The sequence below is a fragment of the Odontesthes bonariensis genome, chromosome 13 (assembly GCF_027942865.1).
Source record: "Odontesthes bonariensis isolate fOdoBon6 chromosome 13, fOdoBon6.hap1, whole genome shotgun sequence".
NCBI lineage: Eukaryota > Metazoa > Chordata > Actinopteri > Atheriniformes > Atherinopsidae > Odontesthes > Odontesthes bonariensis.
The window spans coordinates 29,042,209-29,055,311 of NC_134518.1; the positions used below are offsets into that span (position 1 = coordinate 29,042,209).

Here is a 13,103-nt window from a genome sequence, read left to right on the forward strand (position 1 = left end):
TGTCACGGCAGTCTGTATGATTGGACGCACAAGTTCAGACACAAACCAAGAACTCAGAGGTGGTGATAAACCGGTTTATTGCCAAGACGCATGAAACAGGTGGGAACCGAGGCACGGGACGATGGAGATGGACCAGAAACCGGTTAGTGGGGAATCCAAAGAAAGCAGGGACAGATCTGCTGTGAGGGAGGCTGGCGGGCTGGTGGAGCAGAAAGAGGATTCCAGGGAGGCCACGGTGGAGCGGGTGAGTAGGTGGGACCAGGAGCTGAAGACAGGGAAACAACAATCAGTAAATGCTGTGAAAACACTGAAGAAGAGACCAGAGCCGAGGCACTATACCGCTGTAGGTCAGCAGACGATCTGGCGATGAGTGGAGGACTGAACCAGGACTTTATGGACGAGGTGAGTAGGTGCAGACGAGGCTCCATTGATTGCAGGTGTGCAGGTACATGGTTCCAGTCGGTTTGAAGCACCATTGTTTGTATGTGCAGTTTTGTTTTGGAAGTTTTTGAATATCAAAACATCAAAGAAGTGTGTTTTGTGTCGTCTCTTTTGTAAACCAAAAGTTACACAAATCATTTTAGGTTGGCTTCGAGGGAACCTCAGTTTTCTGCTATTTACGAGAGTTCCCCGCGGTAACAAAGCATCCTTAACCAGCAGCATTTTGCTGATGTTGTTAGCCACTACAGCTCCTCTGTGTCATCAGACAGACATGCTCAGCAACATGCTGCTGTCCATAGGACTGTATAACTCTTCACTGGGTGGCCAGGGAAGATCATGATTAAACCCACATGAGCACATTTTTATATATATTTATTTTATACACTTACATCCTACTGTATGTTGTTACTAACTTTTGTTTTTGTTTGTTGTTGATACTAACCTGCCTTCGGGCATCTGTGTAGCTGCTGAAAACTTTGAATTTTGATTAATGAACCCTCTTTGCTGAGAGTTGACAGTCCCTAACCCCATTGTGAATATTTTAGTGATCAATTTGATTTATTAAAAAAGAACATAGAGATTTTTTTCTTGTTTCACTGAAAGTTACTGTTGAGCTATCACCGCATTGTAATGTTCTCCAGGATGATCTGCTCAGTAGCCTTACAAATTGGCTTTAAAAAAAAAGCATGCTACAAATATTTGACATGTTGTTCAGAGAAGTTCCCTCATCCAACCTGCCTGGAACAGGAAACAGGCAGAGCTTCATATATGTGGCGGCTCCCAAAGACGTTAATGTAGATGCTGTTATCGCATCTGTTTCATTCTAACTGTTTCAGAATTTCTTTAAAGTTATTTTCTACCTATTGTAGAACATAATTTGTAGTTCCCCTTGTTACTTTTCTGATACTTTACAACATCAAGGTGTTACCATAAAGCTGAAAGCAAGGTAACACTACCATTTTCTCAGTGTTGTCTTTAAATTTTCTTTGAAATTTAGATGTTGATACTCGCAGAATTGATTAAGTAAATGAATCTGAACGATTGATGTTTGAATATTAAAGAGCTGTTGTTTTGCATGTTGAAAAGGAGAAATGACTAATTGGCACTTAACTTTTTTTGTTTTCTGGAATTCTGAGATGTGTGTGATGGACTGCCGACATGTCCAGGATGTACCCCACATCTTTCCCAGTGGCAGGTGTAATAGGCTTCAGCCCCCGACCCCCTCGCGACCCTAAGTTGGATTAAGCGGGTATAAAAATACGGATGGATGAGTGGAATTAAGAGGATATACAACAAGACTCGCTAGCATGCCGCCTTACAGACTGTACTGCACATGTGTGCAAGAAGGTCAGCGTGGATGGATAATTATTACATGTGGAGTAACTATCAGAATTTGACAATGACTTTTCACACTACTGTGCTCATGCAAACATACAGACACAAAGTGCCCCACCCTTGTTCTGGATAGCCACAGATCAGCTTATCGTGGCTTTGTTAAGAGGGGTGAGCGATTAACTGTGAGGCTAAATGGGGGAGGGCTCTTTTTCTGGGGGAATCCTTCGCTTTCACAATATCCCTTCTGGCTAGTCATGTTCCTGTCTGTGCTTCCAACGAGGCATGACCCCCCCCCCCCCCCTCCATTAGAGATTCCTCCACACTGGGTGCCATGAAGCTGATAGGAAAAATCAGCAGATGGTGAAACACTTTCTTAGGGCATTTTTAGGCACTGTTAGCACCTAGCATCATTTAACTGTTAGCTTTCATTTCCATCACAGATTTGATGTATTTGGATTCAAGTCCCTGTTAATCTTACACAGATCTAAACCAAATGTGCCTGCATATGATTTTACAATATTCACGCACAAACGCAGTTTAATCCTACAGCCACTGCTTGTGTTTCTGAGCAACAGAAGGAGCCAAAGAACCCCACACTAAGCTTATTAATGTGTCCTGGTTGCTCTCCAGTACGGGCTTGCAGGTTTCCATAGCAACCAGGACTTAGATATTGCTTGGTTGGGAAGACACGTTGATGTAGCATGAATATAAACACCACCCCGTAACCCTGTCCAGTACATGTTAACATGTAGAGTGCTTATCTCGCTTCTCATTATTAGCGTTCACAATGTATTTTTCTGAATGCAAAGCACGACGCGGAAAATCCAAATTCCAGCGTCCATCACCCGTCAGCAGGCGACGTGTGCTTCATCTTAAGTGCTGATGTGTGTTCACGCCCAGTCAAGCTGAGGGAAATCAAAAGACACTGAAAGATTAAGGAGGTCAGCTCCGCGGAAGGAGACAGCGAAGAATCTTCATAAACCATTAACTTCCAAGGAAACAGAGCAGGCAGCTATGTGAGAGACCACGAGGTATAATGTAGTTGTGTCAAAGTATCTTGATATTTGATACTTGTTTTCCTTACTCTGAGTTTTCAGTATGTAACTTCCTATTTAATTTCTTAGATTTTGCAATTATCAAAAGCTCCTTTATGGTTTTAGTTCAATTTTAGCTTAATGTTGAGGCCCTTCAATGAGTCTTATGGATATCTTATCAAATATTGGATGCACTTTATTTGTTTTTGATGAGGAAGTTTATTTCCTGGGGGGAGGGGGGGCAAACATGTGCATAAGAGACAAAAAAAAGCTTCAACAAACAGATTACGTAGTTCTGATCACCTGGACAGGGGCGCCCCGGCAAACTGCAGCCCAGAGTCATTTGAGGATGTGGAGCTCATATCATTATAGCATTGTCCTTTCTCTCTATTGATAGCACAGGCTCTTAGACCACAGGAGAGGCTCGGCAGACTGCCAGAAACGCTTATCGTCCTGTCATCCATTTTCAATGGCTTCACAGCTCAATTCTACACCGTGCATCCACAAGAGCTTGGAGGTTTAGAACCATCACAGTGATCTGACTACAAATAAATCTGAATGGCACCAGAAACACCTAGATGTGCTCTAGTAAGTGTACAAAATGTACCCAAAAAGGACGATGATGTAATTTCGATTAGGCTCCAGCCCCCCCGCGACCCGACCGACGGATTCAGCGGGTATAAAAAATGGATGGATGTAATTTCGATGTTGAGCAGCATTTGTTATGTATTGATAAGTTTAAAGTTGTTGATGCAAATGATCTCACTGGTATCTCTCCCTTGACTGTATTTCATTTTACACCATCAGTCTTTAAATTACATTACATTACATTACGTCATTTTGCAGACGCTTTTATCCAAAGCGATTTACAATAAGTGTGTTCAACATCGGTAGGCAAAAGAACTTCAGGTCACAAGAAATCATAAGTGCATTTCCTTCCAAAACCAAACAGCTAAGAGCATAACTAGTGCTAGAGTAAGTGCAATAAGTTAGGTACCTAGACAAATGGGGAAAAAGAAGACAATTTAGAAAACAAATAAGTGCGTAGGAAGCTGGGACGAAACAGGTGATGTCCTAAGAGGGCGGATCTGGGAAGTGTTTCCTGATTGATGGCTCAACAAACTAAACACCAAAATCAAGAAAATGCTGCTGCGTTTGTATTCAGTTAATGAAAGTAGTGTGTGTGTGTGTGTGTGTGTGTGTGTGTGTGTGTGTGTGTGTGTGTGTGTGTGTGTGTTACCATCAATGGATTTTTGGTTTTGCCATTTTAGGGCACAAATTAGATGCAAAGCCATGATTTTTTTTAATTAATCTTGACTCAAACAACAGCTTCATTGTGAACTTTGTATAGTTTAATGCAGTTTACAAACATAAAAGTGTAAGAGGCTGCTGTCACAGCCCTGAACAGAAATACCACAAGCATAATTAACCTCTTGTACCTGGCTCACTATCACTGAAAACTCAAAAACAAACAATAAATAATAATGTGTGAGGAAAGAAATATCTGGGGTTCATTTCTGCTCACAGGCTCTCTTTTGTTGGTCTAAATGAGATGTGAAGATGTGCCAAAATATTTGATTTATGTTGTTTTGAGCAAAGCTTAACCGAGAATAACCTCCACAGTCTTCGGTCATCAACACTTTTGAAAGCAGAACCAGTGATTTATCTTTAAGAGTTATCTATAAACTGTAGATGCATGAGTCCAAACAACTGCTGAAAGCTTAACTTAAAGCTAAAAAATCAGGAAAAACAAGGCTGGTTCAAACTTTACAACGCCAGGTCATGCTAGTTGAGTATTTCACAAATCATTGTGCTTAATCTCCTCATGTGGTCCCTCTCATTGTGAATGTACTGGTACAGCACACAGAGTGCAAGCCTCACACCTATTGAGAATGTTCTTAAAAACAGAGACTGAAGGAAAACATCAGCTCTTTCTCTGTGTGGTGGTAATCTGGGAAATCTAAAAAATTGTTTAAACATGTAGTACATGTAGCTCTGCATGTGACGCAATACTTCCACCTGCTGGTATAACAGACAAAATGTGAATATAGACGCCCGAACACTATTTAAACCATAGCAAGCAGACTATAAGACACCTATGTGGCATATTGTTAGGAAACAGGCTATGCTTTGAATAACCATAAAGACACATCAATAAAGTAAGTGACACACATTGTAATGCAGTAAAAGATCATAGCTATGTGTTCAGTACCCTTTAATAGTTAACCAGCAGTCATCTGGCAGACGGATTCACCTTTGTCCTTAAAGGAAATGTAAGCTCCACTCCACGGAGACAAGGCGCACAGCTCTGGAATAGCACAAATTGGAGTATAGATTAGTCACATTAACTAATTAAATGTGTTTGATTCACAATGATATCAACCAAAAGAGAAAGAGTAGCAATGCACAACAATTTAATAACAAATAAGAAATTACACAGGGCAGTGTTTTAATTTTCTTAACTTCAGTTTTGACGAGTAAAAATAACAGTTTATGATGTAAGATATCTGAAACCTCATTAAGACTCGTCAGAATTGGAGTGCATCTGAGGCTTTTCACTGGTTAACTGCCTGGCAAAGCATCTAATGTCACACTGGATGATAAGATAGCCAGATGGTCAGTTCTTCCACCACTGGAACACAGATATGATAGCTGATCCTTCAGCAAGAATAAAACACAAGCTTACTAAGTGTAGTCTATGTCATCATGTTCACAATCTCTATTTCCCAGAAAAACTGCTCCATCCAAATGATGGACGTTTATCAGTATCTTCTGAAGATACTGAAGATACAGAAGATACTGATTGGTGCTTACTCGACGTGGTTCCTCCCGATGAAGGCCCGCTCATGTACTCGTAACCCTGGTTGGGTGGCTTTGAATATTTGGCTTCCAGCTGGCTTCGATTAGACTTCAACTGAAAGCGTCCTGGAACAAAATAAAGAGCCAAAATATTGTAAATGATACAGTGGCCATGTACGCAGTTTTTCTGTTAAATACCTTATTCTCAGTTTGGTATACTGATAATATGTAAGCCTCTGTCAGTTTGTGTTTACAGCTACAGTATGTCATAAAGAGATAAAGTTTGTATTTGAAACTTAATCTGAAATACAGAAAAAAGGACCCACCAGGGTTGAAAACCTTCTCTGCAGCTTTGTGCTCCCTGTGCCTGTTGAGGATGATTTGTGCCTTCCTCTGGTTTGTGTTTATGTCGGGCTCGGCCATGATCTCTGTAACTGTCAGATTGTTTTTTATGGCCTGTGAGGCTGTCGAACGAGCCAGTGAGGGCAGCAGCTCCTGGTACTCTTGATCAGTGAAGTCCGACTCGCAACGCTGAACAGCACTGGCACTGAAAAAAGGAGATTTTGGCGTTCTCTTTACATATTAAGAGTCAAAACGGTGCCACTGATGTGCATTTCAAGTCGGCTCCGAAGGCAACATTACATCTACTATTATTCTAAACACAATCTTACCTGCGATTAGTTAAAATAGCGTAGAGCTCCTGCACCAGCAGCTCAGCTGCTCCTGGTTTACAGTGGATTGTTCCATCAATGGCCTCCTTCGTCAAGTACAAATTGTGCTTTTGCATAGACTGGAACAATAAGCAGATTAAGTGAACTTGAATTTGATAGGAAACCACTTCATGATTTAGACCCTTAAAGCACTTTTAATTGAAATATCACAGCAGGCATCCCCTATAGGGTGTTTTTCATAGTTTTATAATTAAGATTTCATACTGTGAACATGTCATTAAGCGTCTAGTGTTTTTTTTAAGTTGAGCATCATCCAAACAGTTAGGTAGGACATCTGTTTAAATTGCTTGTCAGCTGAACACGAACAGATACGTCTCCATGGCTCATTTTATTTTTTGGATATTTGCCTTCTCATTACCTGCTGTATCTGGCTCCAGTTCCTCTGCTTGGCAGAAAGTGAGGCTCCTTTGTCATATGAATGCAATGGAAAGTCTCGGCGGTAACGATGAGAAAAAATCTCTGCCACAAGGTAACCGTTGGAAATATCTCTGAAAATGAAAAATAGTGATAACGGGACGGGTGAGTTGACTCTTGCATTGGCAGCACTTTTGGAGTTTAAATCAATCTCTGATCTATTTTGTGATCCTCTAGTTCTGCTAATGCTTTTTTGACTTCATTATGAGTTTGTGTTCAGTCAACAGGGACACTCCTGTCTATGAGATATTTTTTATTCAAAGGTTTAATATGTCACACTTGGTGAAGAATGCTCTATTAGGAATGGGTATGCTAATTGTTCATCTGCAGTGAAATATTTCGATATAGTTCACCCTGTTATGGTCATTCGGTTAGAGTAGTTTTTGTTAAATACGTAACATTATGAAGTCGCTAGCTTAATACTTTAAAAGAACAGCTTACACACTTTTTTTTTTTTAGATGTTGCATCTATAAGTTACAAATATGAAAATGTACCTGCGCACATTCTTCGGATAAAAGGACAAATCGAGGCTTTGGAGCCACTTTACGACTTCTCTGGGCAGTCCTGTCTTTTTCGGACACTGTGCGCGATACATGTCGCTCTGAGCCCAAACCTAAAATGTTTCTGTCTCAGAAGAACAAGTGAATTCGTGTAATCAAGCTTAAGAAGGTCCCAATGTTTGCCCCGAGCTCCCTAACTATAGAAGCTTAATGCTCATAACTTTCCCCGCTGGCCTTGTGTGTTTGTGTTTCCATGACAACGGCACTTGCTCCTTGTTCTGGTCCTGTTGCCGGACACAACTTGCCTGGCAGTGGAGCTATACTGCCCTCTAGGGAACGTAACGGTGGCAAAATTGTAGTGAGACATTACATTATTTTTGGCTACCCAGGTCCTTATAAAACTTTACATGCTTAAAACATACATATTAAGACTTTTACAACAACAGCAACAACTTCTCTTTGTAAGAGGTTGATTATCAAATGTCCATATACTACTTATGAGATATTTTGTGATTACATGTGATATTGTCATGGATATTACATTATTCAGTTGAAATATTAAGCATAGCTCAGTAAATGTGTCAAATCTGTCAAATTCATACGATTCTCTAGTTTATAATGTCTTATCAAGATGATTCTGTCTGGTATTAGCTATCGTCTTTGCAATAAAAAAGAAAATCTGTGCTGTATAGTTGGCTGTACTTGCTATTCAAGCTTAAACTTGTGTGACTGTAACGTAAGGATCAGCACAGCCGCCGTCATTATGTAATTTTACTTCTACAAAAAAGTACACAAGGCATAAAAACAACCTTTAATCATCTACTGTAATAGTAGTGTGCAATTTTTTAGGTACGAAATTTAGAACACTCTGTCATACTGTTTGTATATTTATACATGATATTATAATCTTATTTAAAGTTTTTATGTAAAGTGCATAAATCTCTTGTAGCTGTTAAAACTATTAAGGCATCTTCTAAACACATACAGAGCAGAAAATAAAAGAATACTTGTTTTGTTTTTTGTGACATTGCTTTAAAACCAAAATGAATCTGAAAATGAAACCTGGAAGCTTTTTTTTTTTTTTTTTTTAGCAGCATCCTCTTCCACATTCATCCAGGTCCTTATGGTTTATGGACATACCCACAGTTGGGAATCAATCCAGCTTGGTACCGAGAGCTCGTCAGTCACTGCTCTGTAGCTAATTTAAATAAGCTCCTAATAGGTCACGGCCTGGGTAATGTTACGCCTGTCATTGGTACTGCAGGTATCTCTTGAGCTTGTTAGGCAGGGGAAGGTGGGAGAGAAGGTGGAGTCTGTCACGGCCGACACAGTTTCTGATGCACTGACGACACAACTGGCTCAGCAGTCGAGGTGTAGCTACAAAAGAGGAGATGATGGATATTTATTTGATCAAGTCATAGGCAATAAAGCGAAAGTCACAGATTAAATGCCAACTTTAATACAAGTAGCTAATCATTGACCGTTTATCTGAGCTAAGTCGGGCAACAGTTAACAACCAAGTTGAGTCACTTTATACCTTCATAAAGCAGTAGAAAACCCTCTGTTAGACTGCTGGGTGGAGCCACATCTACTGGCCTCTGAAACTCTGTGTTCCTGGCATTAATGTCCGCACCAAAGTCCAGTAGCAGCTTCACTACAGCTGTGCAATCTTTTTCTGCTGCTGCATGTAAGGGTGAATCCAGGGATCTGCCTTTCTGTACGTTCGCACCTGTATGGAGAACAATTTAATTATCCATTCAAGACCAAATTAATGTCATAAACACCTTTGAACTTTCAGATAATAAAAGTAGAATTTAACAGTTCGCAGTTTAATTTGAGTTCTTCAAGCTTTTTGTAAGGCCTTTAAAATCCTGTCGGCATGTGCATACTACATGTAGTGTGTATTTTATGCTCCCATGCATCTGTGATATGTGTGTTTTTGTCCATGCACGCTCAGTAGGAAAATGCGCCCGTCTGTATGAAGATGTAAAGATCCACACAAAGCTGCGAGCTGACCTTCCCTCAGGAGTTTCCTGGCACACTCCAGTTCCTGGCAGATGCAGGCAGTATAGAGCGCAGTGCCCAAGTGAGGAATGTCCATGTCCACATCTGCCCCCCAAGTCACCAGAACCTCAACACAACCATAATGACCTGGAAGTAATGGAGCATGAAGACCGTAATCAGTAAGTGACAGTGTGAGATAATTCTCCAAGCTGTGTGCTCGGGTCATGTTGAGATATATTTCCTAAAGCTGCTTTTTTTGCACTGCAGGTTTGGTAGAGAGGACACTGTATCACGGCATAAGACATAAAAAACAGGTTGAAAATCAAGATAGAACGGAACTTTTTTTATTGAGTGGTTGGAATATTGTAAATTATCGGCAAGAAGAGGCTGCCACTGAGACCTCTCCCTGGCTGAACTGGAAAGGATTTTTTATTAAAATGGACTTTAAATGTAACTTATGACTTTCTAAAGACAGTTTCTGACCCTTTAACTTTGGCCAGAGGCTCACTCTGAAGTGCACAGTATTCTATCATGATATACCTTTGCTGGTCGCTTCATGTATCGGTGAGGGATGGTATACAAGGCTCTGGGGTTTCGCTCCATTTTCCAAAAGAATTTCAGTGCATGCCACACTGCCCACTGTACAGGCATTGAACAGAGGGGTGACTCCATCAATTGTAGAAGCATTGACCTGTGAAAACATTTTCCTTTTTTATTGTTATTTTTAGTGCTTGTTTAACCATGCAAGTTGACTAATAGCAACAGCCTGGGGGATCAGTTGAGGGGGACCAACAACTTAATAGCTCTACACTGACTGTAAATGGAGAGCAGCTCTTAGCTCATTTGTTATCCCCACCCAGAGTTTCCCAACCATGGAAATTACATTTGACCTGTTCAGAATGGCAACATTAAAGAGTCTTCAGACCGGTATGTGACTTACATTTGCTCCTGCATCAATGAGAGCTCTGGCACAAGCAACATGGTCTCCAAGACAGGCCTCATGAAGAGGTGCTACATGGTCTATAGTCAGGACATTGACATTGTGACCCTGGAAACAGAATTAAACAGCCACAGAGCTTTAGAGGGAAGAGAAATTGTAAGGGGGCATTAAGCAATAGATTACCTTTGTCAATCTCTGTCGGTTAAAAACCATACAGTACAAGAACATTAACAAAGCCTCGTCTCCTCTTACAAAATAAATTCATCCTTCTCAGTTATGGTTGTCACAAACTGTACCGCAAAGTCACATTTCAACAGTAGTGATTATTAAGCCGGCTAATGAATGTGCAGATCTAACGGAAGGCTGCTAAAGAGCTAGTAAATCCCCATGTGAAATACTGTAATGATATCAGTGTTTTGTCATGGGTTTGTCTGACTTGAACAAGGCATTGTTGGCTTAGCACCACAGTCCTCCATCTGCAAGCGGCACAAGAGCCAAGCGGAGATTGCGGTTTTAATGCTGTCCATTGAGACTGTCCTTTCATTATAAATGCAGTCAGTTAACTTTTGAACCACCTCAGATGCTGCATATACTCTAATTTACCAATTTTACTGTAAAAAAAACAGGTGAGGATGCTATTAGTCATGGTAGAATAACCTCAGACGGAAAATGTCGAATATCGAGTATTTCTATATCTCATGGAGACATATAGCCTCCTTCTGTTAGTTTTAACTTTTATGACCTACAGTGGCACAGGCCTATACAAATAATTGTGCACCAGACGGGAGTATAAACATCAACCTGTCACTTTGAAATATTTTTGGATATATTACACTGTGAGGCTGTACGTTGCCAGTTGGCTCTAAAGCTTTATATGCAACTAATGACTGATGAAGTAGGTGAGAGACGCGCCAACTATGACTGTTTAATCTAATAAACAATCAGTGAACTGCACTGAGGGCCCTGACTCTTATCATATATCTCTTTATCTGACAGAATCTGCAAAGGCACTGAGCCCAATTAAATGGTGCAAGAGGTGGTTTCACCTGTAAAATGAGGGTCCTCAGAGCCAGGAGGCGGCCCTGACTGGCAGCATCATGGAGGGGTGAGCGGTCCGCCCAGGATCCTGCGACAGGAACAAGGATTCAGTGCCCGCTTCGGCATACATTCATTGTTGTCCACATGATTCTGTTATCTAGAATCCTACACTTTAAAAGGGAGCGCACAAGAACTACTGGCTTTGCTCTTTTATCCCTTCTCGCCATGCTTTCTGCAGCCATATGACGAAGGGTGATGTCAGCACCAGCAGACAGCATTTACAGAACAGAACTAAGTAAAGTGAAAAAGGAAATAAAAATAAAAGTCTGCCGCCTTTTAAGCTGAACAATTCCCCCAGCTATTAGCCACACCTGAGTCAATGTCCAGAATAACAGCTGATGCGTTCCACACATTATCATCATCATCATTATCCACTTCTTCCATTTTTACTCATAAATTAAAGATTCTAATCAACTAAATGTTTCCTGTGAAAGTCAATGCTTTTTTATTCACGCAGCCTATTTTCCTTGACTGACATTAATTTGAAATCAAGACGTAAAGGACAAGCTAGAGACATCAAACGGATTTCTCCTAACAAGGAGGACCATATCCACAGAACCGTGACTAATACCCTGAGTTTAGCTAATTAGTATTCCCTTTGAATGATAGCTGCAGATTATGTTGTCGTCGTGTCTCTCTTGCCCCAGAATGTGTCTTCAAACCGCTTGTCCCTGAGAATGAGTTGTTTTGGTTGCTGCGTGAGTGTGACAGGGGGCACCACATAGCTGGGAATGGAAACTAGGGCAGGATGAGGGTGGGGGAGGGAGGGAAGAGAAGGATATCATGACTGTGTTCTATTAATACATTGGAGAGAAAGAGCTGCTGGGCCAATGGTGTCTTCGTTTAATATTGAATGTACACTTCAGGATTTATAAGTGGCTATTAAGCACGGAATGAAAGAAAAGTGGGCTTTCATTCATATCTGCAGTAGCCTATGCTCGGATATGAATACAATTAGAGGCTTTTATATTCACTGGATAAGAATTGCAGTATTTATAGCACGTCTGTGTGTAAACCTGGAGAACTAATATCTTCCATCTGACCTTAATTACACAGCCTTGGTCAAAAGTGTCACTTGGTGTCTGCAATACACAAAGTTTTATTGTAGAGATGTATTTTAACCTATATTTGCCTTTTTCTGATAAAGAAAATTTCCAAAACAAATTCAAAAGCTTTTAATAATTTTTTTTTTACCCCCCCAGGTACTCACTGTGTTGTTGACCATAATCATAGAACTCTGCGGATATCCGTGCAGCTTCTTTACGGTTCCCACGGACTATATAGAAGTATGTGAGTAAGTTCAGAGAAATCTTAACAAAGAGCTTAAAGCAGAACAGTGCCAAGATGCTGAGGTAAACATTGGACAACCGGACTGCGAAGGGCTTGTTGGCGAGTTCCGCTGTTGGGTCTGACATTTCCTCTGGCACGTTTCCTCAGTCTTTGGTTATGATGAAGGCAGGATCAGATACCACTCCAAAAAGCACAACAGTAGCCTACTTTTGCTCCCAGTGTACTGACTGGTTGGCTCCCCCTGACAAAGTGCAGGCTGGAAAAAAAGCTCTGCAGCTGCTACTGTGTCTGAGAGCAACCACTGTAATGTTATTATATACTGTATGTGGGTGTGTTATATAAGTTATATAAATGTCCATCTCACCTACTTGTTTCAGTCTCAAACATTACAATTTAGCACACACTAGTTTTAAATAATGCCTGAAATATGATCTTAATATCCTCCCACAAGTTTTATGTTCATTAGGATAACTGAGACATAAAAAGATAATTGTTAGATAAAAGAAAAATGGATTC

The 13,103-nt window shown here is 40.6% G+C and overlaps 2 protein-coding genes and 1 long non-coding RNA gene across 6 annotated transcripts; 1 reads left to right on the plus strand and 2 right to left on the minus strand.

Annotated features, from left to right (window-relative positions):
- The first annotated feature begins 139 nt into the window (after nucleotides 1-139).
- Nucleotides 140-12,022, plus strand: LOC142397987 (uncharacterized). Of its 3 annotated transcripts, none has more exons than XR_012772743.1 (3): nucleotides 140-402; nucleotides 9,213-9,438; nucleotides 11,196-12,022. It is a non-coding gene; the product is annotated as an uncharacterized LOC142397987 (long non-coding RNA). The 3 variants fall into 3 exon arrangements; XR_012772744.1 differs by having other exon boundaries at nucleotides 9,216-9,438; XR_012772745.1 differs by lacking the exon at nucleotides 140-402 and adding an exon at nucleotides 6,771-6,859.
- spata4 (spermatogenesis associated 4) lies at nucleotides 4,093-7,969 on the minus strand. Its single transcript, XM_075481862.1, has 6 exons — nucleotides 7,250-7,969; nucleotides 6,699-6,828; nucleotides 6,281-6,399; nucleotides 5,936-6,156; nucleotides 5,625-5,735; nucleotides 4,093-5,118 (listed from the first exon to the last, which is right to left on the minus strand). The coding sequence occupies exons 1-6, from the start codon at nucleotides 7,348-7,350 to the stop codon at nucleotides 5,033-5,035; spliced, it is 768 nt and encodes a 255-aa protein (XP_075337977.1). The 5' UTR covers nucleotides 7,351-7,969; the 3' UTR covers nucleotides 4,093-5,032.
- On the minus strand, nucleotides 8,055-12,876 carry asb5a (ankyrin repeat and SOCS box containing 5a). Of its 2 annotated transcripts, none has more exons than XM_075481860.1 (7): nucleotides 12,508-12,876; nucleotides 11,246-11,325; nucleotides 10,200-10,307; nucleotides 9,800-9,950; nucleotides 9,272-9,406; nucleotides 8,793-8,984; nucleotides 8,055-8,632 (listed from the first exon to the last, which is right to left on the minus strand). In XM_075481860.1, the coding sequence occupies exons 1-7, from the start codon at nucleotides 12,710-12,712 to the stop codon at nucleotides 8,505-8,507; spliced, it is 999 nt and encodes a 332-aa protein (XP_075337975.1). In that variant the 5' UTR covers nucleotides 12,713-12,876; the 3' UTR covers nucleotides 8,055-8,504. The 2 variants fall into 2 exon arrangements, with proteins under 2 accessions (XP_075337975.1, XP_075337976.1); XM_075481861.1 differs by lacking the exon at nucleotides 12,508-12,876 and adding an exon at nucleotides 11,609-12,468.
- Nucleotides 12,877-13,103: the final 227 nt, after the last annotated feature.